The sequence below is a fragment of the Bombina bombina genome, chromosome 3 (assembly GCF_027579735.1).
Source record: "Bombina bombina isolate aBomBom1 chromosome 3, aBomBom1.pri, whole genome shotgun sequence".
Classification (NCBI taxonomy): Eukaryota; Metazoa; Chordata; class Amphibia; order Anura; family Bombinatoridae; genus Bombina; species Bombina bombina.
Window position 1 is genome coordinate 302,998,477 of NC_069501.1, and position 23,460 is coordinate 303,021,936.

General features: G+C 38.2%; 1 protein-coding gene across 2 annotated transcripts in view; it reads left to right on the plus strand.

Annotated features, from left to right (window-relative positions):
* Positions 1 to 23,460, plus strand: part of RPS6KA3 (ribosomal protein S6 kinase A3) — a 466,291-nt gene that overhangs the window by 164,652 nt on the left and 278,179 nt on the right. For both annotated transcript variants that reach the window (XM_053706379.1, XM_053706380.1), the window contains 2 exons: positions 14,679 to 14,759; positions 16,103 to 16,182. In XM_053706379.1, the coding sequence (XP_053562354.1) occupies positions 14,679 to 14,759; positions 16,103 to 16,182 (161 nt within the window). The remainder of the gene's footprint in view (positions 1 to 14,678; positions 14,760 to 16,102; positions 16,183 to 23,460) is intronic.

Sequence of the window (23,460 nt, forward strand, 5' to 3'; positions counted from 1 at the left end):
TCTTTGCCATTTCCTGTTGGGGAGGAGAATATCCCACAAGTAAGGATGACGCCGTGGACCGGACACACCGTTGGAGAAAGTAATTTATCAGGTAAACATAAATTCTGTTTTTTTTTTTTTCTGTTCCCTCCTGTTATTCATTCAGTGTCCTCTGGAGCTTGGGTATAGGTTTCCCAACAGTAAGGAATAAAGTCATGGACTCTCCCTGCCTTATGGAAGGAAAACATAATTTATGCTTACCAGATAAATTCCTTTCCTCCCTGGCAGGGAGAGTCCATGACCCACCCGTAATTTATTAATTCGATGGGCGGCCCCCGTTTTTATATCTTTTCTGGCACCTTTTATACCCTGATGTTTCCTACTTTTCCTTGTTCCCTCGGCAAAATGACTGGGGGATAGGGGAAGTGGCATATTTAAGCCTTTGGCTGGGGTGTGTCTGCCTCCTCCTGGTGGCCAGGTGTTGTATTCCTGACAGTAAGCAATGAAGTTGTGCACTCTCTCTCTGCCAGGAAGGAAAGGAATTTATCTGGTAAGCATAAATTATGTTTTAGTTTCAGAAGCTTTTTAGACACCAGTACGCCCATTTTTATTATTTATCTCAAAATATGGAAAGTTTTCCTTTCCTGGTTTGAGTCTAACAATTACTATTGGAACTCTCTTAAATTCCTTGAATTCTTATATTTTTTGTAGGATGGTCTTGATAAGTGTTTTTCAGCCAGTTCCCTTAAAGGCCAAATATCTGCCTTTTCAGTCTTGTATCACAAGAATATTTTGAGTATTTGGTCAGGATAAGGCCAGTTATGTCCCCGCAAGGAACAGAAATCTACTGCATTCACCTTTGCAGCTTGGCTTAAAGCTTTATCAGGAAAGTATCCTCCTGAATTAATTACTGCTCATTCTACCAGAGCAGTAAACTCATTTTGGGGTTTTAGAAACCAAGTTTCATTGCAAGGCAGTTACTTCTACCATTTTGACACGTTTGCCTCTTTTGAGTCTTCTTTTGGTAGTTACATTATGCAGGCCACAGTGCCTGTTTAGTACCTCCTGCCTTAAAGGGACATGAAATCTATTTTTTTCCCCCCAAGATTTTGATAGCGCATACAATATTAAACAACTTTCCAATTTACTTTTATCAAATTGTCTTCATTTCTTTCATGTAATTGGCAAGAGTCCATGAGCTAGTGACGTATGGGATATGCAATCCTACCAGGAGGGGCATAGTTTCCCAAACCTCAAAATGCCTATAAATACACCCCTCACCACACCCACAATTCAGTTTTTCAAACTTGGCCTCTTATGGAGGTGGTAAAGTAAGTTTGTGCTTAATTTTTATGATTTCTTCTATGATAAGCGTTTCTAAGCATTCTGAAGCCCAATTCCTCTCAGAGTACAGTGTTTGTCAGAGGGATGCAAAGAGAGTATCGCCTTTTTATGGTTTTTCTCACAGAAATCTTTTCAAGGGTTTTCTGTTATCGGCCGTAGGGATTCATCTCCTACCTCCCTTTTCAGATCAATAATATACTCTTATACCATTACCTCTGCTGATAGTTTTCAGTATTGGTTTGGCTATCTGCTATATGTGGATGGGTGTCTTTTGGTAAGTATCATTATTTAAGACACGCTCAGCTATGGTTGGCGCTTTTTGCATTTATATAAGTTCTAAATATATGTATTTACTTATATTTCCCATGAGTCAGGTCTATGTGTATTTCCCTTTGCAGTCTGTCAGTTTCAATATGGGAATTATGTTTTAGGAAGTTTTTGTCTTACATGGGGTATAGTCTTTTTTTTCAGTTTGACTTGTTTTTCTTTTAAAATTTGTGGGCAAATTAGGCTCGCGAGGGTGCAAAATGCTGTTATTTATTGCGTTATTCTTGGCACAAGATTTTTTTGGCGCGAATGTGCGTCTGACGCAAGTTCGTCATTTCCTGCGTCTTAGTTGAAGCCAGGTTGTTTGGTGCGAAGTTGTTTGTTATGACGCGAGTTGCCTCCTTTCCGGATGTTTATTGGCGCCAAAATATTTATATACTTCCTTTTGCATCATACTTGGCGCCAAAAAAATTAATTTTATTTTACCCCACTTCCTATATGCTCCTTGCCTTCTTTATGCTCAGAGGGCTATACTATTTGCTTTTTTGTCAATTTTAGCATTTGCATTTTTTCCCATTCCTGAAACTGCTATATGTGGAAATAAGATATTTTTGTTTAAATGTTATTTTTTCTTTTACATTTTACAAGATGTCCAGTTCTACCAAAGCTAAGTGTATCTGTTGTAAGCTAGTGGAGATTATATCTCCAGCTGTAGTATGTAACAGTTGTCATGATAAGCTTTTGCATGCAGAAAAAGTTTCTATTAGTGCTAGTACAGTATCTGTTGTTCCCTCAACTTCTAATGTACATGATATCCCTGTTATGAAAAATGATATTGCTGATGCGATACAGAAGGCTATGGCTGCTATTCCGCCTTCAAATAAACATGAAAGGTTTTTTAAAACTTCTCATAATACTGATAGTCAGTCTATAAACCTCCTGTGGTTACTTCAGAGGTTTTTCCTGTTCCTGATGCTATTTCAGATGTGATTGCTAAGGAATGGTCTAAGCCTGGTATTTCTTTTGTTCTTCAAGGTTTAAAAAGTTGTATCCTTTGCCAGTGGCTAAATTAGACTTTTGGGACAAAGTCCCTAAGGTTGATGGGGCTATTTCTGCACTTGCTAAGCATACTACTATTCCTATGGAAGATAGTACCTCTTTTAAGGACCCTTTAGATAGGAACATTTAATCTTATCTAAGAAAAGCTTATTTACATTCTGGCTATGTTCTTAGACCTGCCATATCTATGGCTGATGTTGCGGCTGCATCAACTTTTTGGTTGGATAGCTTAGCACAACGGGAAAAAGATACTGATTTGCATTGCATTGTTCGTATGCTTTAACATGCTAATCATTTTATCTGTGATACTATTTCTGATATCATCAAGATTGATAAATCTATGTCTTTAAAACAGAAAGAGACAGATGCGCCACATGGCCCAATATTGTTTGTTCAACACAATAATTATGGTCTAGTCGTGCCAGTATAAACTCACAATTTGGAAAGCACTTCAGTTAGTGCAATAGAAGCAGTCTGGGATCAATCACAGTCACCCAGCAGACCGACCTCTAGGGTAGAAAGGAATAATCTGTAGTGGAAATATAAAGAGACACAGGGGTGCCTATATGGCCTAGTACAGTTTGGTCCCAAGATATATTACTCTATTTAAGTAATATACTCACAATTGGTAAAGCATCTCCAGTGATGCAAATCAGGCAGGATGGGATCAATACAGTCACCCAACAGACTATGACAGGGTTCCCACAGGAAGCAAACAGCAAAGGTCCCAATGAAGGCCAAGGTTTGGTCCAAATGATGCACAAGAGCAAGTGTTTTATAAAAAAAGTAATATTTACTATATAAAAACAAGTAAAAACAAGCGACGCGTTTCTCAGCACACAGGCTGTTTCATCAGGCTTACAACATATAACTAAAACACTTGCTATTTATAGCCAACATATGTATCAGCTTTAATTGGACACACCTGTTAGGGGGGTGGCATGAAGAAATTTCTTTTGAGACTACCCTATCAGCATTCACTATAGTGGATGACAAGTGTAAATCACATTACAGATCATAACATTGTAATAAATGATGTATACCAGCAATAGTATTTGTTTGTTTGTTTAATTCCCCAACTATGTATTCTCATATATATTTATCCATCCAAAGGATTAATGATCCTGTTAGGCACCACTGACAAGTAAAGTAATATGCGTGATACAGTTGTACAAATTCCCCATATTGATGGCTCTGCAGCAATAAAGATGCATTGACTTACTTGAAGTTAGTGTTAATATATACTTGCCTTACTTGAGGTTAATATTATTGTATCGTGTGGCGATGTGTCGATGGAAAGTAAACTTTCATATTAGCATTTCCTACGGCGTTCTGTACTTGTTACTGCGCATGCGTGTGATGTCATCTGTCAGTCTCTGTCTTACAGATGCGCATGCGTGTATCCCCTAAGTATCGTAGCGATATTCTGATGCTAATCAATTTATTTAAAGAGATTCTAATATAAAAAATATATCATGGTGTGCTGGGATAGTTCTTAGGATATACCACTATACTATTTAGATGGCAAACTTTCCTATAAATAGAATTAGGGTAATATCCCAATACAGTTGTAGATATTATCTTCCTCGTCATAACCTAACTAAATATATTCTTAATCTGAAGTTACCTTTTCCTCAACATAAGTGTAATAGTGATAACTGTGTAATAATGAATAAAACGGTGACAATTTTGTAAACTACTAATCTATGTTAAAATTTATCGGAACTAATTGTCATCAGAGGCTATAGATATCTCAAAATTTACAATAGAAGTGTTTCTCATGTAATTGAATTCGGTTAACAACCATTACATACTGGTTGTTTAACCCTATCGTCATAAGGAATAAGAAGATGTGTCAGTGTAGTCTCCTGACCTATTTCCGTGAACTAAATGTAATGTGTCTAATGTATAGATTAGTTGGGATAAATGTATATAATATGTCTATCCAAAGTGTCATATGTGTTAGTGAATGTAAACTATATTACCATCAACCCAGTCATAATAGTAAAATCTCCCAATGAGGACTTCTATGTTCGCGCGTGTCTATTTATATGGGATTATATATATTAAATTATCATCAAACTAAATGAACAAGTGTAATATTATAGTGATCTGTAGGTAACACGAGTGTGACTAATGACAGAGATCCCGTTATTAGCTAAATTTAAGCCCCATACAGTGTATATTCTGACTATTGGTGCGACAGATATTTAAATATGTAGTAAAATCTACATATGTACACCCTAATTGTGTGTAGATAGATTCTAGATAATTTATAAGTATATATGTGACTATGTTGTGACTAATATTATGAAACATAATATAATTAATATAATAATATAATATATATATATATATATATATATACAATGGAGGATTGTGTTAGTGTGTTATATACCATATCCAATTGATGGTATACTATTAGTAGCACCATTAGTGTCAAAGGCCTATCATATCCTTTGTGTGTATTTGATGAAAGTGTATGTGAAGGTGAGAGGGTATGTGTAATATATGGTAAAAATAAATAAAATAAAGACTTGCATCATTAAGATAGAGATATAGATATATAACCCTATTTTCATAGTGACAGACAGTGATAAGATAATATATCTGTCTACCTAACCTAAGAGCCCTCAGATCCCTCATTACAGCAATAAAATGAATGCTGAAGAGGAAAGCAGAAATTAGATAAGTATAGCCAATCAGATGTCAAAAGCGGCTAAATCCACACATTCATTGAGACCGTCTGGTATCAGAGTATGAAGTTTATGTATCCAGTAGGTCTCCCTACGACGCAAGTTAAGAAAGGCATTGTGACTGTTTCGAGATATTTGCTCAATGGGTAATATTGACAGCGTTTTTGTGCTTCCTTTATGTGCAAAGGCGCAATGCCTTGACAGACTATGTTTGAGATATTTCCTCTTAATGTTGTAAGTGTGTTCACTCCAACGTTTCTTTATAGCACGACTAGTGCGTCCTACATATTGAGCCCCACATGAGCAGTTCACTAAATAGATCACATAGGTCGACTCACAGGATAACCTCTTGCTGATTTTAAACTCTTCTCCTGTTTGGTTAGAGGAGAATGTGTTGGTACCTCTTTTTATGACTCTGCACATATTGCATTTTCTCTTCAAACATTTGTACACTCCAGTTGGGGGAACAAAATTGCCCAGAAAGGTCCTTTTTTGGCCTGATCTATGATCAGAACAAATGACCCTGTCCCTTACAACTTTGCTAGGGGCCAGTCTGTTCTTAAGAGTCGGCGCTCTTCTATATATAATCCTTGGTTTAGATGGGATTAGTTTTTTTAAGGTGTGGATCATCGCAGATAATGGGCCAATGTTTTAATATGATTTTTTGGATCTCACGATAGTTACTGTTAAATCCAGTAATGAATAATGGTGTTTTATTATAATTTTCAATTGTTTGATCTTTTTTAGTCTTTTTTTGGGTCTTATCAGATGTTGGATAAGTGTTCCTGTCATCCTGTAAGGCTCTAAAATATCCTTTTTGGATCAAGTCCAGAGGATATCCCTTTTCCAAAAATCTATCCTTCAAAATTAGGGATTGTTTCTTATAACTTTCGATAGTGCTACAATTGCGTCTTATTCGCCTAAACTGTCCGTAGGGCACATTTTTCTTCCAGCTAATATAGTGGTTACTGTTGAAATTTAAGAAACTATTACAATCAACTTTTTTAAAAAAAGTTTCAGATATAATTGTCCCACTCGTAGAAAAAGATAGAGAGGTCCAAAAATTCAATAGTATTGGATTGAATATTGGAGGTGAATTCCAGATCAAATTCATTGATATTAAGTGAGGAGGTAAAGGTTGTGGCCTCCTCTACAGTGCCCCTAAACAGAATCAGAAGATCATCTATATAACGGCCATAGAACACCAGACTCGCACCCATAGCAGACCCATAAATGTGGGTCTCCTCAAATTTGCCCATATATAAATTGGCAAAACTGGGTGCGAATCTGGTGCCCATGGCCGTACCCTTTACCTGAAGGTAGTAAGATCCCTGATAAAGAAAATAATTATGGTGTAATATAAAATAAATTATTTCACTGATGAATTGCTGTTGTCTCAATGGCATATAAATATCGGTTGCCAAGTAAGATTGAATAACCGACAACCCTTTGTCGTGTGGGATATTAGAATAGAGCGAGCTCACATCGCTGGTGATCCACCACAGTTCATCATCAGTTTTTTTGATGTCCAAACTATTTAATTTGTTAAGGAGATCTGTGGAATCCCTAATAAATGAGGGTAGATTAATAACGTGTTTCTGTAGGAAAGAATCTATATAAGCTGAAAGATGGTCAGTCAAGCTGTCAATGCCTGCCACAATCGGACGACCAGGAGGAAGGGATATATTTTTGTGAATCTTAGGCAAATGGTAGTAAAATGCCACATTAGGGTTTTTAGGATAGAGATATTCCTTTTCTTTTTTTTACTACATATTTAAATATCTGTCGCACCAATAGTCAGAATATACACTGTATGGGGCTTAAATTTAGCTAATAACGGGATCTCTGTCATTAGTCACACTCGTGTTACCTACAGATCACTATAATATTACACTTGTTCATTTAGTTTGATGATAATTTAATATATATAATCCCATATAAATAGACACGCGCGAACATAGAAGTCCTCATTGGGAGATTTTACTATTATGACTGGGTTGATGGTAATATAGTTTACATTCACTAACACATATGACACTTTGGATAGACATATTATATACATTTATCCCAACTAATCTATACATTAGACACATTACATTTAATTCACGGAAATAGGTCAGGAGACTACACTGACACATCTTCTTATTCCTTATGACGATAGGGTTAAACAACCAGTATGTAATGGTTGTTAACCGAATTCAATTACATGAGAAACACTTCTATTGTAAATTTTGAGATATCTATAGCCTCTGATGACAATTAGTTCCGATAAATTTTAACATAGATTAGTAGTTTACAAAATTGTCACCGTTTTATTCATTATTACACAGTTATCACTATTACACTTATGTTGAGGAAAAGGTAACTTCAGATTAAGAATATATTTAGTTAGGTTATGACGAGGAAGATAATATCTACAACTGTATTGGGATATTACCCTAATTCTATTTATAGGAAAGTTTGCCATCTTAATAGTATAGTGGTATATCCTAAGAACTATCCCAGCACACCATGATATATTTTTTATATTAGAATCTCTTTAAATAAATTGATTAGCATCAGAATATCGCTACGATACTTAGGGGATACACGCATGCGCATCTGTAAGACAGAGACTGAAATATGACATCACACGCATGCGCAGTAACAAGTAGAGAACGCCGTAGGAAATGCTAATATGAAAGTTTACTTTCCATCGACACATCGCCACACGATACAATAATATTAACCTCAAGTAAGGCAAGTATATATTAACACTAACTTCAAGTAAGTCAATGCATCTTTATTGCTGCAGAGCCATCAATATGGGGAATTTGTACAACTGTATCACGCATATTACTTTACTTGTCAGTGGTGCCTAACAGGATCATTAATCCTTTGGATGGATAAATATATATGAGAATACATAGTTGGGGAATTAAACAAACAAACAAATACTATTGCTGGTATACATCATTTATTACAATGTTATGATCTGTAATGTGATTTACACTTGTCATCCACTATAGTGAATGCTGATAGGGTAGTCTCAAAAGAAATTTCTTCATGCCACCCCCCCTAACAGGTGTGTCCAATTAAAGCTGATACATATGTTGGCTATAAATAGCAAGTGTTTTAGTTATATGTTGTAAGCCTGATGAAACAGCCTGTGTGCTGAGAAACGCGTCGCTTGTTTGTACTTGTTTTTATATAGTAAATATTACTTTTTTTATAAAACACTTGCTCTTGTGCATCATTTGGACCAAACCTTGGCCTTCATTGGGACCTTTGCTGTTTGCTTCCTGTGGGAACCCTGTCATAGTCTGTTGGGTGACTGTATTGATCCCATCCTGCCTGATTTGCATCACTGGAGATGCTTTACCAATTGTGAGTATATTACTTAAATAGAGTAATATATCTTGGGACCAAACTGTACTAGGCCATATAGGCACCCCTGTGTCTCTTTATATTTCCACTACAGATTATTCCTTTCTACCCTAGAGGTCGGTCTGCTGGGTGACTGTGATTGATCCCAGACTGCTTCTATTGCACTAACTGAAGTGCTTTCCAAATTGTGAGTTTATACTGGCACGACTAGACCATAATTATTGTGTTGAACAAACAATATTGGGCCATGTGGCACATCTGTCTCTTTCTGTTTTGTAGATCATCCCTATAGGATCCAGGCCGGGTTCTCTACAGATTGCTGCCTAAAGATTACCCTCTATTTCCACTCCTCAGAGACTTTTTATTTGTATACTTGGAATTATTGAAGCATTACCTATTGTTTTTATTTATGTGCGATATTTAGTACAATAACTGATTTAAAGTATTAATTTAATTGATCTATCGTTCATTTTATACCTCACTAGGTCTGATATATTGTTATCATTTAGGGCGCCCCCTATTATATAGAAAATCTATGTCTTTGGCTATTTTAGCTAGAAGAGCTATATGGCTCAAATCATGGAATGCTGACATGGTATCTAAATCTAGGTTACTATCTCTATCATTCGAGGGTAATAATTTGGTTCCCAGTTGGATTCTATTATTTCCACTATTACTGGAGGAAGGGAGTTTTTTTGCCCCACGATAAAAAGTCTAAGGGTAAATCTAAAGCTTCTAATCGGTTTCGTTCCCTTTGTCAGAATAGAGAACAGAAAACCACTCCTTCCCCAAGGACTCTAGCTCCAATTGGAAGCCATCTTCGAGTTGGAATAAATCCAAGCCTTATAAGAAACCAAAGCCAGCCCCCAAGACTGCATGAAGGTGCGGCCCTCAATCCAGTTCTACTGGTGGGGAGCAGATTGAAATTATTTCAAGACATTTGGACAGGTTCCGTTCAGAATCATTGGATTCAGAATATTGTCTCTCAGGGGTATCGAATAGGTTTCAGAATAAGACCTCCTGTGAGAAGATTTTTTTCTCTCACGTTCCAACAAATCCTGTGAAAGCTCAGGCCTTTCTGAAGTGTGTTTCAGATCTGGAGCTTTCAGGGGTAATTGTACCATTTCCACTTCTGGAACAGGGTCTGGGTTTTTATTCAAATCTATTCATTGTCACAAAGAAGGAAAATTAATTCAGACCAGTTCTGGATTTGAAGTTTTTTAATCAATTTGTAAGGGTCCCAACTTTCAAGATGGTGACTATAAGGACTATTCTGCATTTTGTTCAGGAAGGTCATTACATGTCCTCAGACTTACAGGATGCGTATCTTCACATTCCGATTCATCCAGACCACTATTGGTTTCTGAGATTTTCTTTTCTAGGCAAGCATTACCAATTTGTTTCTCTTCCATTTGGCCTAGCAAAAGCTCCAAGAATCTTTTCAAAGGTTTTTGTAATCAGAGAGCAAGGTATTGCGTAATCAGAGAGCAAGGTATTGCGGTGTTCCCTTATTTGGACGATATCTTGGTACTGGCTCAATCTTTTCATTTAGCAGAATCTCACACGAATCAACTTGTGTTGTTTCTTCAAAGACATGGTTGGAGGATCAATTTTACCAAAGAGTTTCTTAAAAAAAGGGTTACCTCTTTAGGTTTCCAGATAGATTCAGTATCCATGACCCTGTCTTTAACAGACAAGAAACGTTTGATGTTGGTTTCAACCTGCCTAAACCTTCAGCCTTGATCATTACCTTCAGTTGCTATGTGCATGGAAGTTTTTGGTCTCATGACTGCAGCATCGGACACGATCGCCTTTGCTCGTTTTCATATGAGACCTCTGCAGCTTTGCATGCTGAATCAATGGTGCAAGGATTATACTCGGATATCACAATTGATATTCTTAAATCCCAACACTCAACTCTCTCTGACTTGGTGATTAGACCATCATCGGATTATTCAAGGGGCCTCTCTTATTTGTCCTTCCTGCACTGTGATTTCAACAGATGCAAGTCTCACAGGTTGGGGAGCTGTCTGGGGGTCTCTGACAGCACAAGGAGTTTGGAATCCTCAAGAAGCGAGGTTACCAATCAATATTTTAGAACTCCATGCTATTTTCAGGGCTCTTCAGACGTGGCCACTATTAAAGAGAGAATCATTAATTCGTTTTCAGACAGACAATATCACAACTGTGGCATATGTCAATCATCAGGGTGGGACTCGCAGTCCTTTAGCAATGAAAGAAGTAGCTCTGATACTTTCTTGGGCGGACTCCAACTCATGTCTAATTTCTGCAATACATATCCCAGGTGTAGACAATTGGGAAGCGGATTATCTCAGCCGTCAGTCTTTACATCCAGGGGAGTGATCTCTCCATCTAGATGTATTTTGTCAGATTGTACAGATGTGGGGTCTTCCTGAAATAGATCTGATGGCTTCCCATCTAAACAAAAAGCTTCCCAGGTACCTTTTCAGGTCCAGGGATCCTCAGGCGGAGATGGTGAATGCGTTAGCAGTTCCTTGGTTTTACCAACCTGCTTACATTTTTCTGCCTCTATTCCTTCTTCCAAGGGTGATTTCCAAGATCAAAATGGAACAATTGCATGTGTTTCTGATAGCACCAGCATGGCCTCACAGGTTTTGGTATGCAGATCTAGTCCGGATGTCCAATTGCTAACCGTGGCCACTTCCTTTAAGACAAGACCTTCTGTCTCAAGGGCCGTTTTTCCATCAGGATCTCAAATCGCTAAATTTGAAGGTATGGAAATTGAACGCTTAGAGGTTTCTCTGACTCAGTGATTAATACTATGCTACAGGCTCGTAAGTCTGTTTCAATGTAGATTTATTATCGGGGTTTGGAAAGCCTATGTTTCATGGTGTTCTTCTCATAAAATCTTTTGGCATTCTTTTAGAATTCCTAGAATTTTACAGTTTCTTCAGGATGGTTTGGATAAAGGTTTGTCAGAAAGAGCAGAGATGTGTCCCTTCAGAGTACTTGCAGTTTTATTTCATAGAAAGATTACTAAACTTCCTGATATTCACTGTTTAATAACAGGCTTGATACGAACCAAAGCCTGAACAATAGGGACTCTGAACCCAAATGTTTTCTTTTGTGATTCAGATAGAGCATGCAATTTTAAGCAACTTTCTAATGTACACCTATTATCAATTTTTCTTTGTTCCCTTGCTATCTTTATTTGAAAAAGAAGGCATCTAAGTTTTTTGTTTTTTTGTTTCAGGACTCTGGACAGCGCTTTTTTTATTGGTGGATGAATTTATCCACCAATCAGCAAGGACAACCCAGGTTGTTCACCAAAAATGGGCCGGCATCTAAACTTACATTCTTGCATTTCAAATAGAGATACCAATAGAATGAAGAACATTTGATAATATGAGTAAATTAGAAAGTTGCTTAAAATGTTATGCTCTATCTGAATCACGAAACAATACATTTGGGTTCAGTGTCCCATTAAATCAATCTCTCCTCCTTGGAGTCTTAATTTGGTTTTGAAGGCTTTGCAGGCTCCTCCTTTTGAGCCTATGCATTCTTTGGATATTAAACGACTTTCTTGGAAAGTGTTGTTACTTTTGGATATCTCTCTTCTGCTAGAAGAGTTTCTGAATTGTCTGCTCTCTTGCGAGTCTCCTTTTCTGATTTTTCATCAGGATAAAGCTGTTTTGCAGACTTAGTTTAAATTTCTTCCTAAGGTTGTGGATTGTATCAACATTAATAAGTAAATTGTTGTTCCTTCTTTGTGTCCTAATCCTAAGAATGCCCTTGAAAGATCTATACATTCTTTAGATGTTGTAAGAGCTTTGAAATACTATATCAAAGCTACTAAGGATTTCAGAAAGACTTCTAGTCTATTTGTTGTCTTTTCTGGTTCCAGGAAAGGTCAGAAAACTTCTGTAATTTCTTTGGCATCTTGGTTAAAGCTTTTGATTCACAAGGCTTATTTGGAGGCGGGACAGTCTCCGCCTCAGAGAATTACAGCTCATTCTACTAGATCAGTCGCTACTGCTTGGGCTTTTAATTATGAAGCTTCAGTTGATCAGATTTGCAAAGCAGCAGCTTGGTGGTCTTTGCATACATTTATAAAATTTTACCATTTTGGTGTATTTGCTTCTTCAGAAGCAGTCTTAGGTAGAAAAGTTCTTCAGGCAGCTGTCTCAGTTTGATTCTTCTGCGTATGATTTAAGTTTTTGTTTGTAATTTATGTGAAATTTAGGAAAGACTTAATTTTTTGTGTGGATTTAATTTTTTTTCAGCAGAAATGGCCGTTTTTATTTTATCCCTCCCTCTCTAGTGACTCTTCTGTGGTCTTCCACATCTAGGGTATTTCTATCCCATATGTCACTAGCTCATGGACTCTTGCCAATTACATGAAAGAAAACATAATTTATGTAAGAACTTACCTGATTAATTTCTTTCATATTGGCATGAGGCCCACCTTTTTTAGGGTGGTTATGATTTTTGTATAAAAGCACAATTATATTTCCAGTTCCTGTTTTTGTATGCTTTTTTACTCCTTATTTTACCACCCTACTACTTGGCTATTCATTAAACTGAATTGTGGGTGTGGTGAGGGGTGTATTTATATAGGCATTTTGAGGTTTGGGAAACTTTGCCCCTCCTGGTAGGATTGTATATCCCATACGTCACTAGCTCATGGACTCTTGCCAATATTAAAGACATTAATTTATCAGGTAAGTTCTTACATAAATTATGTTTTTTTTTGTATCCTTTGTTAAAGGTTCAACATTGCACTACTGGGAAATAGCTTCAATACGTCAGGTGTGCAGCCACCAATCACCAGTTAGCTCACAGTAGTGCATTGCCGCTTCTGAGCCTACATAGTTATACCTTTCAACAAAGGACACCAAGGGGACAAAGCAAACAAGGCAATAGAAGTATATTGGAAATTCGCATATGAACCTCCTAGATTTAGCTTTCAACTAATACCAAGAGAACAAAGCAAAATTGATGATAGAAGTAAATTGGAAAATTGTTTAAAATTACATGCCCTATCTGAATAATGAAAGATTGTTTTGGACTAGACTGTCCCTTTAACAGTTTTTCCCACCTTATTTCATGGTGGTCTCGTGACTTCACAGCTTGGGTATAAGATCCCACATTGACTGTCACTATCTTATGAAAGAAAACAAAATGTAACCTTGCCAGCCCTTGCTTTTCCATAACAGTTGGCGGCAGTACAAGTTTGCACATTTTACCCTGCTTTTCTTATTTTCTTTTTTCTCTTGGCCATATGTATGACTAAGGAATCATGTTGTGTGGGGTGTTTTGTCAGCTCCTGTAGGACTGGACTTTAATGCCACATCTGATGGCTTGTGGACTCTCACCATCATGAAAGAAATGAGTTGAGATAAGCATACATTTTGTATTTCCTTTCCTAAAGACAAGTGATGTTGAGATTAAAGTGATAGGACGTAATGTCAATATAAACACTGAATGTATATCCATGACTTTTAGAAATGTTTGCTCAGTAAAGGTATATATTTTATTAGTAATATCTTGCCTTGTTTTAAGCAGTGCACCCACATTCAAAGTCTGTACCACCTTCTCTTAATCCTTTAATACAAGCAGTCACCTCTGTAGGAAACGGCACAGTGATCATCATAAACAAATGTATTCTTAAATATTAAGTTATTGTATGAAATCTTGAATGTCTGTAGAAAATATATATCCATATGCATACAAAAGAGTTGTAAGAGTCATTTTTAAACAAATGCATAGCAAAAGGTTAAAAATGTAATAAGATATTGCTTTCAAAGGGTTAACGGCTACTATAAAAATTATTTGGTTGGCTAACATTTATGTACACATCACAAAAAAATCTCACTGTTGCTTTTAAATCACTAACCACTATTAAATGATTATTTTCTTGAGACTGTTTCTCCTTTTCACTAGTTTAACACTCAGGTGATTCTCACATTTTTTTTTTACCTCTAGTTCGAGATCGTGTTAGAACAAAAATGGAGCGTGATATTTTAGTTGAAGTTAATCATCCGTTTATTGTCAAATTGCACTATGGTGAGTAATAGTTTTTGGAGTAGTGCTATAACATCATCAGCTGTTGAAATGTCACATTCTGCTATTATTATTATTTCTTTGTTTCAGGTTAACAGTTAAAGAGGTATGAAATCCAATTATTTTTTTCATGATTTAGATAGAGCATGCAATTTTAAGCAACTTTATAATTTGTTCCTATTAGTTTTTCCTAGTTCTCTTTATATCTTTTTAAAAAGAAGGAATGTAAGTTTAGGAGCCAGCCCTTTTTTTGTTCAGCACCCTTGATAGCTCTTGCTGATTGGTGACTACATTTAGCAATCAATAAGTAAGTTCTACCCAGGTTCTGAACCAAAAATGGGTCGGTTTCTAACTTACATTCTTTCTTTTCAAATAAAGATACCAAGGGAACGAAAAAAATTGGATCATAAGAGTAAATTAGAACATTGCTTAAAATTGCATGCTCTATCTTTATCATGAATGTAAAAAATTGGGTTTCATATCCCTTTTAAACTAACAACAAATCATCATTGGATTTATGGACATGCCTCTAAAATAGGATTTCCGTTCTAAAGCACTCCTTTTCTAGGTATGCCAGGTAGACTGGTAGCCCAGTTCCTTTTTTTAGGGCCACTTACCACCTAAATATTTGTCGAATTTTGTGTGAAACTTTTTCTAATGAAATAAGATTTGTATTGCATAGTTTTATTTATGATCAATCAAATTGATGAAGTTATTAATCAATCCATAAATAAAATGTAACACTTATGTGGGTTTAAAATCTATCTATTGTATTTCCAAAATGTTTAGTGAAGACGTTTAGTTGTTAAAGGACTATGAAACCCAAAACATTTCTTTCATGATTCAGATAACTTTCTAATTTACTCAGGAGTGTGCCCTATATGGCATGTAGTGTTCTAGACAACTACGTGTGTCTTCAACACAAAATATAATGGGAACAAAGCAAATTTGATATTACAAGTGAATTGGAAACTTTTTTATTTTTATGTATGCTCTGTCTGGATCACAAAAGAAAATGTTAGGGATTCAAATTTCTTTTAAGAGTTTTCATACAATTTAAAGCAGTGTTTCTCAACCGTGGTCCCTTAGTACCCCCAACAGGCCAGGTTTTCATTATAGCTGATCGCACAGGTGAAGTAATCAGCTGATCAGTAACCATAGTTACTAACCTGCTCTCATCCATCCGCTGATTATTTTACATGTGCCCTGGTTCAGCTATAATGAAAACCTGGCCTGTTGGGGGTACTTGAGGATCGAGGTTGAGAAACAATTATTTAAAGCATTCAGTTTTTTAAATGATCGATCATAGTTACTTTTTTCAGTTGTCTAAATTGTTTTCCTTTTAGCTTTCCAAACAGAAGGCAAACTATACCTAATTTTGGATTTTCTCAGGGGAGGGGATTTATTTACTCGCTTATCCAAAGAGGTATGTTGTTTTTTAGGTTTGTTTGGTTTTTTTTTTTCTACATTTCTAAGATTTTATATTTCTCTTTATAGTGAGAAATCGGACAACAGTGTTTATAGTAAATGTCAATATTAATAAAGTTGATTTTTTTTAAAATAAAAAAAAAAAATTTTTTGTTTGTACTCAGCAATTGATGTAATACTATAATCCCCTTCATACCATATACCATTTTTATTGTGTATTCTGGACAAGATTGACAAGTTACCCTTGGACACTAAGTTCCGATTGTCCCATGCCTGCCCCTCCCACACACACACACAGTCCAGGCACAGGCTATGATTTATAAAGCTGCAAACTGCTGTGTTTTCTATTTTAGTTGGTAACAATGTGAAATTTATGAAGCTTAATGCTAATTTCTTCTGTTAAGTGTGATCAGTCCACGGGTCATCATTACTTCTGGGATATTACTCCTCCCCAACAGGAAGTGCAAGAGGATTCACCCAGCAGAGCTGCATATAGCTCCTCCCCTCTACGTCACTCCCAGTCATTTTCTTGCACCCAACGACTAGATAGGATGTGTGAGAGGACTATGGTGATTATACTTAGTTTTATATCTTCAATCAAAAGTTTGTTATTTTAAAATAGCACCGGAGTGTGTTATTATCTCTCTGGCAGAGTTTGAAGAAGAATCTACCAGAGTTTTGCTATGATTTTAGCCGGAGTAGTTAAGATCATATTGCTGTTCTCGGCCATCTGAGGAGTGAGGTAAACTTCAGATCAGGGGACAGCGGGCAGATGAATCTGCATAGAGGTATGTAGCAGTTTTTATTTTCTGACAATGGAATTGATGAGAAAATCCTGCCATACCGATATAATGTCATGTATGTATACTTTACACTTCAGTATTCTGGGGAATGGTACTTCACTAGAATTACACTGTAAGAAATACATAAAGCTGTTTAATAACTAGAGATTATGTTTAACGTTTTTGCTGGAATGTAAAATCGTTTTCATTTGCTGAGGTACTGTGTGAATAAATGTTTGGGCACTATTTTTCCACTTGGCAGTTGCTTAATCTGTTTTTCTGACAGTTTCTGTTCTCCCTCACTGCTGTGTGTGAGGGGGAGGGGCCGTTTTTTGGCGCTTTTACTATGCATCAAATATTTCAGTCAGCAACTCATTGTATTCCCTGCATGATCCGGTTCATCTCTACAGAGCTCAGGGGTCTTCAAAACTTATTTTGAGGGAGGTAATTTCTCTCAGCAGAGCTGTGAGAATTATAGTTTGACTGAGATAAAAAACGTTTATTCTGTAATTTGTTTCCTGCTTTCAGAATTTGTTATCTTTGCTAATGGGATTAAACCTTTGCTAAAGTTGTGTTGTTTACAAGGATTGAGGCTATAACTGTTTCAATTTATTAATTTTCAACTGTCATAGATCTTCTGTGCTTCTTAAAGGCACAGTACGTTTTAATATTATTCTAATTGAATTGTATTTCCAAGTTGCAAGTTTATTTGCTAGTGTGTTAAACATGTCTGATTCAGAGGATGATACCTGTGTCATTTGTTGCAATGCCAAAGTGGAGCCCAATAGAAATTTATGTACTAACTGTATTGATGCTACTTTAAATAAAAGTCAATCTGTACAAATTGAACAAATTTCACCAAACAACGAGGGGAGAGTTATGCCGACTAACTCGCCTCACGTGTCAGTACCTACATCTCCCGCTCAGAGGGAGGTGCGTGATATTGTAGCGCCGAGTACATCTGGGCGGCCATTACAAATCACATTACAGGATATGGCTACTGTTATGACTGAGGTTTTGGCTAAATTACCAGAACTAAGAGGTAAGCGTGATCACTCTGGGGTGAGAACAGAGTGCGCTGATAATATTAGGGCCATGTCAGACACTGCGTCACAGGTGGCAGAACATGAGGACGGAGAACTTCATTCTGTGGGTGACGGTTCTGATCCAAACAGACTGGATTCAGATATTTCACATTTTAAATTTAAACTGGAAAACCTCCGTGTATTACTAGGGGAGGTGTTAGCGGCTCTGAATGATTGTAACACAGTTGCAATACCAGAGAAAATGTGTAGGTTGGATAAATATTTTGCGGTACCGACGAGTACTGAGGTTTTTCCTATACCTAAGAGACTTACTGAAATTGTTACTAAGGAGTGGGATAGACCCGGTGTGCCGTTCTCACCCCCTCCGATATTTAGAAAAATGTTTCCAATAGACGCCACCACAAGGGACTTATGGCAAACGGTCCCTAAGGTGGAGGGAGCAGTTTCTACCTTAGCTAAGCGTACCACTATCCCGGTGGAGGATAGCTGTGCTTTTTCAGATCCAATGGATAAAAAGTTAGAGGGTTACCTTAAGAAAATGTTTGTTCAACAAGGTTTTATATTGCAACCCCTTGCATGCATTGCGCCGATCACGGCTGCAGCGGCATTCTGGATTGAGTCTCTGGAAGAGAACATTGGTTCAGCTACTCTGGACGACATTACGGACAGGCTTAGAGTCCTTAAACTAGCTAATTCATTCATTTCGGAGGCCGTAGTACATCTTACTAAACTTACGGCGAAGAATTCAGGATTCGCCATTCAGGCACGCAGGGCGCTGTGGCTAAAATCCTGGTCAGCTGATGTTACTTCTAAGTCTAAATTGCTTAATATACCTTTCAAAGGGCAGACCTTATTCGGGCCCGGGTTGAAAGAGATTATCGCTGACATTACAGGAGGTAAAGGCCATGCCCTGCCTCAGGACAAAGCCAAAGCCAAGACTAGACAGTCTAATTTTCGTTCCTTTCGTAATTTCAAAGCAGGAGCAGCATCAACTTCCTCTGCACCAAAACAGGAAGGAGCTGTTGCTCGCTACAGACAAGGCTGGAAACCTAACCAGTCCTGGAACAAGGGCAAGCAGACTAGGAAACCTGCTGCTGCCCCTAAAACAGCATGAATTGAGGGCCCCCGATCCGGGATCGGATCTAGTGGGGGGCAGACTTTCTCTCTTCGCCCAGGCTTGGGCAAGAGATGTTCAGGATCCCTGGGCGCTAGAGATATGTCAGGGATACCTTCTGGACTTCAAATACTCTCCTCCAAGAGAGAGATTTCATCTGTCAAGATTGTCAACAATCCAGACAAAGAAAGAGGCGTTTCTACGCTGCGTACAAGAGCTCTTGTTAATGGGAGTAATCCATCCAGTTCCACGATCGGAACAGGGACAGGGGTTTTACTCAAATCTGTTTGTGGTTCCCAAAAAAGAGGGAACTTTCAGACCAATCCTGGACTTAAAGATCCTAAACAAATTCCTAAGAGTTCCATCGTTCAAGATGGAGACTATTCGGACAATTTTACCTATGATCCAAGAGGGTCAATACATGACCACTGTAGATTTAAAAGATGCTTACCTTCACATACCGATTCACAAAGATCATTATCGGTACCTAAGGTTTGCCTTCCTAGACAGGCATTACCAGTTTGTGGCTCTTCCATTCGGATTGGCTACAGCTCCAAGAATCTTCACAAAGGTTCTGGGTGCTCTTCTGGCGGTACTAAGACCGCGGGGAATCTCGGTAGCTCCATACCTAGACGACATTCTGATACAAGCTTCAAGCTTTCAAACTGCCAAGTCTCATACAGAGTTAGTGCTGGCATTTCTAAGGTCACATGGATGGAAGGTGAACGAAAAGAAAAGTTCACTCGTTCCACTCACAAGAGTTCCCTTCTTGGGGACTCTTATAGATTCTGTAGAAATGAAGATTTACCTGACAGAGGACAGGCTAACAAGACTTCAAAGTGCTTGCCGCACCCTTCATTCCATTCAACACCCGTCAGTGGCTCAATGCATGGAGGTAATCGGCTTAATGGTAGCGGCAATGGACATAGTACCCTTTGCACGCTTACACCTCAGACCACTGCAACTGTGCATGCTAAGTCAGTGGAATGGGGATTACTCAGACTTATCCCCTTCTCTGAATCTGGATCAAGAGACCAGAAATTCTCTTCTATGGTGGCTTTCTCGGCCACATCTGTCCAGGGGGATGCCATTCAGCAGACCAGACTGGACAATTGTAACAACAGACGCCAGCCTTCTAGGTTGGGGTGCCGTCTGGAATTCTCTGAAGGCTCAGGGACAATGGAGTCAGGAGGAGAGTCTCCTGCCAATAAACATTCTGGAATTGAGAGCAGTTCTCAATGCCCTCCTGGCTTGGCCCCAGTTGACAACTCGGGGGTTCATCAGGTTTCAGTCGGACAACATCACTACTGTAGCTTACATCAACCATCAGGGAGGGACAAGAAGCTCCCTAGCTATGATGGAAGTATCAAAGATAATTTGCTGGGCAGAGTCTCACTCTTGCCACCTGTCAGCAATCCACATCCCGGGAGTGGAGAACTGGGAGGCGGATTTCTTAAGTCGTCAGACTTTTCATCCGGGGGAGTGGGAACTTCATCCGGAGGTCTTTGCCCAAATACTTCAACGTTGGGGCAAACCAGAGATAGATCTCATGGCGTCTCGACAGAACGCCAAGCTTCCTCGTTACGGGTCCAGATCCAGGGATCCAGGAGCAGTCCTGATAGATGCTCTGACAGCACCTTGGGACTTCAGGATGGCTTACGTGTTTCCACCCTTCCCGTTGCTTCCTCGATTGATTGCCAGAATCAAACAAGAGAGAGCATCAGTGATTCTAATAGCACCTGCGTGGCCACGCAGGACTTGGTATGCAGACCTGGTGGACATGTCATCCTGTCCACCTTGGTCTCTACCTCTGAAACAGGACCTTCTGATACAGGGTCCCTTCAAACATCAAAATCTAACTTCTCTGAAGCTGACTGCTTGGAAATTGAACGCTTGATTTTATCAAGACGTGGATTTTCTGAGTCAGTTATTGATACCTTAATACAGGCTAGGAAACCTGTTACCAGAAAGATTTACCATAAGATATGGCGTAAATACCTATATTGGTGTGAATCCAAAGGTTACTCTTGGAGTAAGGTTAGGATTCCTAGGATATTGTCTTTTCTACAAGAAGGTTTAGAAAAGGGTTTATCTGCTAGTTCATTAAAGGGACAGATCTCAGCTCTGTCCATTCTGTTACACAAACGTCTGTCAGAAGTTCCTGACGTCCAGGCTTTTTGTCAGGCTTTGGCCAGAATTAAGCCTGTGTTTAAAACTGTTGCTCCACCATGGAGTTTAAACCTTGTTCTTAATGTTTTACAGGGCGTTCCGTTTGAACCCCTTCATTCCATTGATATAAAGTTGTTATCTTGGAAAGTTCTATTTTTAATGGCTATTTCCTCGGCTCGAAGAGTCTCTGAATTATCAGCCTTACATTGTGATTCTCCTTATTTGATTTTTCATTCGGATAAGGTAGTCCTGCGTACTAAACCTGGGTTCTTACCTAAGGTAGTTACTAACAGGAATATCAATCAAGAGATTGTTGTTCCTTCTTTATGCCCAAATCCTTCTTCAAAGAAGGAACGTCTTCTGCACAACCTGGATGTTGTCCGTGCTCTAAAATTTTACTTACAGGCAACTAAGGAATTTCGACAAACGTCTTCTCTGTTTGTCATTTACTCTGGGCAGAGGAGAGGTCAAAAAGCTTCCGCTACCTCTCTTTCTTTTTGGCTTCGTAGCATAATTCGTTTAGCTTATGAGACTGCTGGACAGCAGCCTCCTGAAAGAATTACAGCTCATTCTACTAGAGCTGTGGCTTCCACTTGGGCCTTCAAGAATGAGGCCTCTGTTGAACAGATTTGCAAGGCTGCAACTTGGTCTTCGCTTCATACTTTTTCCAAATTTTACAAATTTGACACTTTTGCTTCATCGGAGGCTATTTTTGGGAGAAAGGTTCTTCAGGCAGTGGTTCCTTCTGTATAAAGAGCCTGCCTATCCCTCCCGTCATCCGTGTACTTTTGCTTTGGTATTGGTATCCCAGAAGTAATGATGACCCGTGGACTGATCACACTTAACAGAAGAAAACATAATTTATGCTTACCTGATAAATTCCTTTCTTCTGTAGTGTGATCAGTCCACGGCCCGCCCTGTTTTTAAGGCAGGTAAATATTTTTTAATTTATACTCCAGTCACCACTTCACCCTTGGCTTTTCCTTTCTCGTTGGTCCTTGGTCGAATGACTGGGAGTGACGTAGAGGGGAGGAGCTATATGCAGCTCTGCTGGGTGAATCCTCTTGCACTTCCTGTTGGGGAGGAGTAATATCCCAGAAGTAATGATGACCCGTGGACTGATCACACTACAGAAGAAAGGAATTTATCAGGTAAGCATAAATTATGTTATCATGGTCAAGAAGGCGGTCTGTTTGCAGGAGTAGGTAGCATATACAAGTTCTGAAGCAAATCTACAGCCTAAAAAGGACACTGAAGTCAAAATTAAATTTTCCTTTTTCGGATAAAGCCTGCAATTTTAAAACAACTTTCCATTTTAAACTCTCATTATCAAAATGCGCCCTCTTTTTATATGCACTTTCTGAGGCTAATACTGAACATGTGCTAAATACACAGTATATACATATATGGTTGTCACATGATATGAGAGTATGGGGAAACTGGATTAACTTTGAAATTTGACTATGCAATAGCATTGTCTTTTTGTGTGTTTGTTATTCATTTCTGTTTTTAGTGGTCCTTTAACTCAAGTAAAGTTGGTGTTATGCCTGCCTCTTCCATAGGGGAATTTCTTTTGTTATTGTTTGATGTCTAGGCTACTTAGTTGTAGATTTTTGTCTTATGGTTGTAATCGGGAACCCATAACATTTTAGAATTTAACAGATATTTTAGTCAAGATCACATATTCCTGTAGATAATATACAATCTTCAGCATTGTGATTTTTTTTCTATGTATACTCTCTGGCCACACATTATGTTGTAGTTTCCATCTAGGTCTGTAGAGTTTTGTGGGAGCTGATATTAGCTTTAATTAGCATATTTTTTTGGAACTCTTTTGAAGGGAAAGTTTATTTTTGACCATTTTCAAAGATTTCATGGGATGAGGGTAGAGAAGCTACATCTGTTGTTCCAAGTCACCATGGCACAAAATCTAGCTTGGTACATAGGAATTTTATCTACTGCTGTTGGCTTTGTTACCTTTGTTAAAAACACTTTGAAGCTCTGGTTTCTCCTGTTAAGTGTGGTCAGTCCACGGGTCATCATTACTTCTGGGATATTAACTCCTCCCCAACAGGAAGTGCAAGAGGATTCACCCAGCAGAGCTGCTATATAGCTCCTCCCCTCTACGTCACCTCCAGTCATTCTCTTGCACCCAACGAATAGAT